This window comes from Postia placenta (genome assembly GCF_002117355.1).
Source record: "Postia placenta MAD-698-R-SB12 unplaced genomic scaffold POSPLAscaffold_152, whole genome shotgun sequence".
In the NCBI taxonomy this organism is placed as follows: domain Eukaryota; kingdom Fungi; phylum Basidiomycota; class Agaricomycetes; order Polyporales; family Adustoporiaceae; genus Rhodonia; species Rhodonia placenta.
The window spans coordinates 1,348-3,269 of record NW_020169983.1 but is presented as its reverse complement, the minus strand read 5'-3'; the positions used below and the strand labels follow the sequence as shown (position 1 = coordinate 3,269).

The following is a 1,922-nucleotide window of genomic DNA, read 5'->3' as shown; positions in this document are numbered from 1 at the left end:
CACGGTGCCAGGACCCACACAGGGTCAGTCCAGACACTGCCAGAGCGCATGGCGACCGCGAGGCAACAAGGGCAGTGGTATGCAAGGGCACGACGCAGGCCGCTGTTTGGCCCAAGCCTGCACACGGAGCGCGGAATCAACGTACTAGATCGTCAGTCGACATTGCCAAATTGCCGCACGTTCAGCCACCGCTCAAGGATCAAGAGGTGTCGAAAAAGCTCGTGAGCGCCCGATTACGGGCCCAGTAAGTCGTCGCGAACAGAAAAGCACCGAGCGACGAGCGCATATATGCGCTTGATACCTCTTAATATAACCCTCTGAGGAGGCCGCACGAACGCGATACCAGCACGCGAGCACCGCGACAAGAGAATAACCACCAGACTATGAGACGGGCTTTGCGCCAGAAGTGCCCGCGGGACATCGTACTGCCTTGAATGGCAGGCCGCACCACATCAGACGCTAGCTGATGGGAGTCAGGCAATCACATGCGATCCCTCCCGCCCTGATAGTGGCGCGCGTAGTTCCCGCACTCACCGCCTGTATGCAGGCCTGCTCGACGTCCGAGACTGTCTGCGCGAAAACGCCGTCCCGAGGTACAGAAGATAGCATATCATGCACGGAGGAAGGGATTTTTAGGAAGATGCAACGAGGGGAACTCGGCCCTGATAGGGACTGGCACACGACGAATATGACGTCTTTAGCAGGGCATGCGGTGTCTGATGGCTTTCGCGCAGCGGGACGCGATTCTGCACGACATCTATGACTGTATGCGCGCGGTAGCTGCTTCACAGGGCAGTGCACACGTCGGGTGCGCCTCGATCATGGCGGTGCGTCGACCGCAACGTGAAGAAGGGGGGAAAGCGACATCGTGCACAAGACCCTGTTGTTGGTAGACGGTCCGGTATGAGTGACAAGACACGATTCTGCTCGACATCTGTGGCTGTATGCGCGCGATCACCGCTTTACGAGATAGTGCACCCGTTGGGTGCACCTCGACCATGGCGGTGCGACGTGGGCTCACGCGCGGGACCCCGTCGTTGGTAGACGGTCCGGTATGAGCGACTCGATGGACGCAAAAGAGAACGACCGACTGGTAACGACGGAGATATCCGTGAAGACACGGTCGCGCGCGATAAGCTCGAAAGATGATGGCCGCGAAGGGGGGACACAGTCGAAGGAGAAAAAGAACACTGCAGAGCAAAAACACTCACCCTGTCCTTGTCCCCAGCCTGCGCCGGCTCTCGACCGCGGTTCATAGTCACATCATCCTCGGGATTGAAGTTGGGTGTTTTGGGACAGTTGGGGTCGATGGAAGTCCTGCGAATGTTGCCAACGCCACCGCGCCCGGACGATTGCTGTGACGGGCGACGGACGTCTGTCAGAGGAGAAAAGCGCTTAGAGTGCGACAGGGGCTACGCACAAAGTCGCGTCCGCGGGAGACGGAACGCTGGGAGGAAGTGCCCGACTTGATGCTGTCGTTGTCTGCGGCCATAGCAGATGAGCAAAGCCAGGAAAGAGACTCGGAGTAAGAGAGAGTAAGGGGGATTAGCAGTGGGCGAAGTTACGAGGGAAGAAGCAGGCGATATAAGACCAAAGGCGGCAGTGGGTGCATTCGCCGCGGCCGTGATAAGCCCAGGGCGCTGGTCTGACAGCTTGACGTGCCTGAACGGACCACACAAGGCGCCGGAGGGGAAGCAGAAGCAGACGCAGAAGCAGAAGCACAGCGTCGCCCGAGTCATCGTGCCCAGGCCTCTGCCTGCTTTTTGCCGTCGTCGGTGGCTGAGAGCACCCAACCTTATCGCGATAGCCCGGACTTGCAGGACCCCTGAGAGTCCCCCCAGGGCCTCTGGAGCGAAAGTGTTACATGTCAATCCCCGAAATGGAGCCCGAACAGTGGTCAGGTTGGATGCCGGACGCCCCCA

At 59.4% G+C, this 1,922-nt stretch overlaps 1 protein-coding gene across 1 annotated transcript; it reads right to left on the bottom strand.

Moving 5' to 3' along the window:
• Window positions 1–1,017: 1,017 nt before the first annotated feature.
• On the bottom strand, window positions 1,018–1,492 carry POSPLADRAFT_1063241 (hypothetical protein; the record flags this gene model as incomplete). Its single annotated transcript, XM_024481627.1, has 3 exons — window positions 1,018–1,190; window positions 1,247–1,355; window positions 1,421–1,492. The coding sequence occupies 3 exons, from the start codon at window positions 1,490–1,492 to the stop codon at window positions 1,018–1,020; spliced, it is 354 nt and encodes a 117-aa protein (XP_024332729.1).
• Window positions 1,493–1,922: the final 430 nt, after the last annotated feature.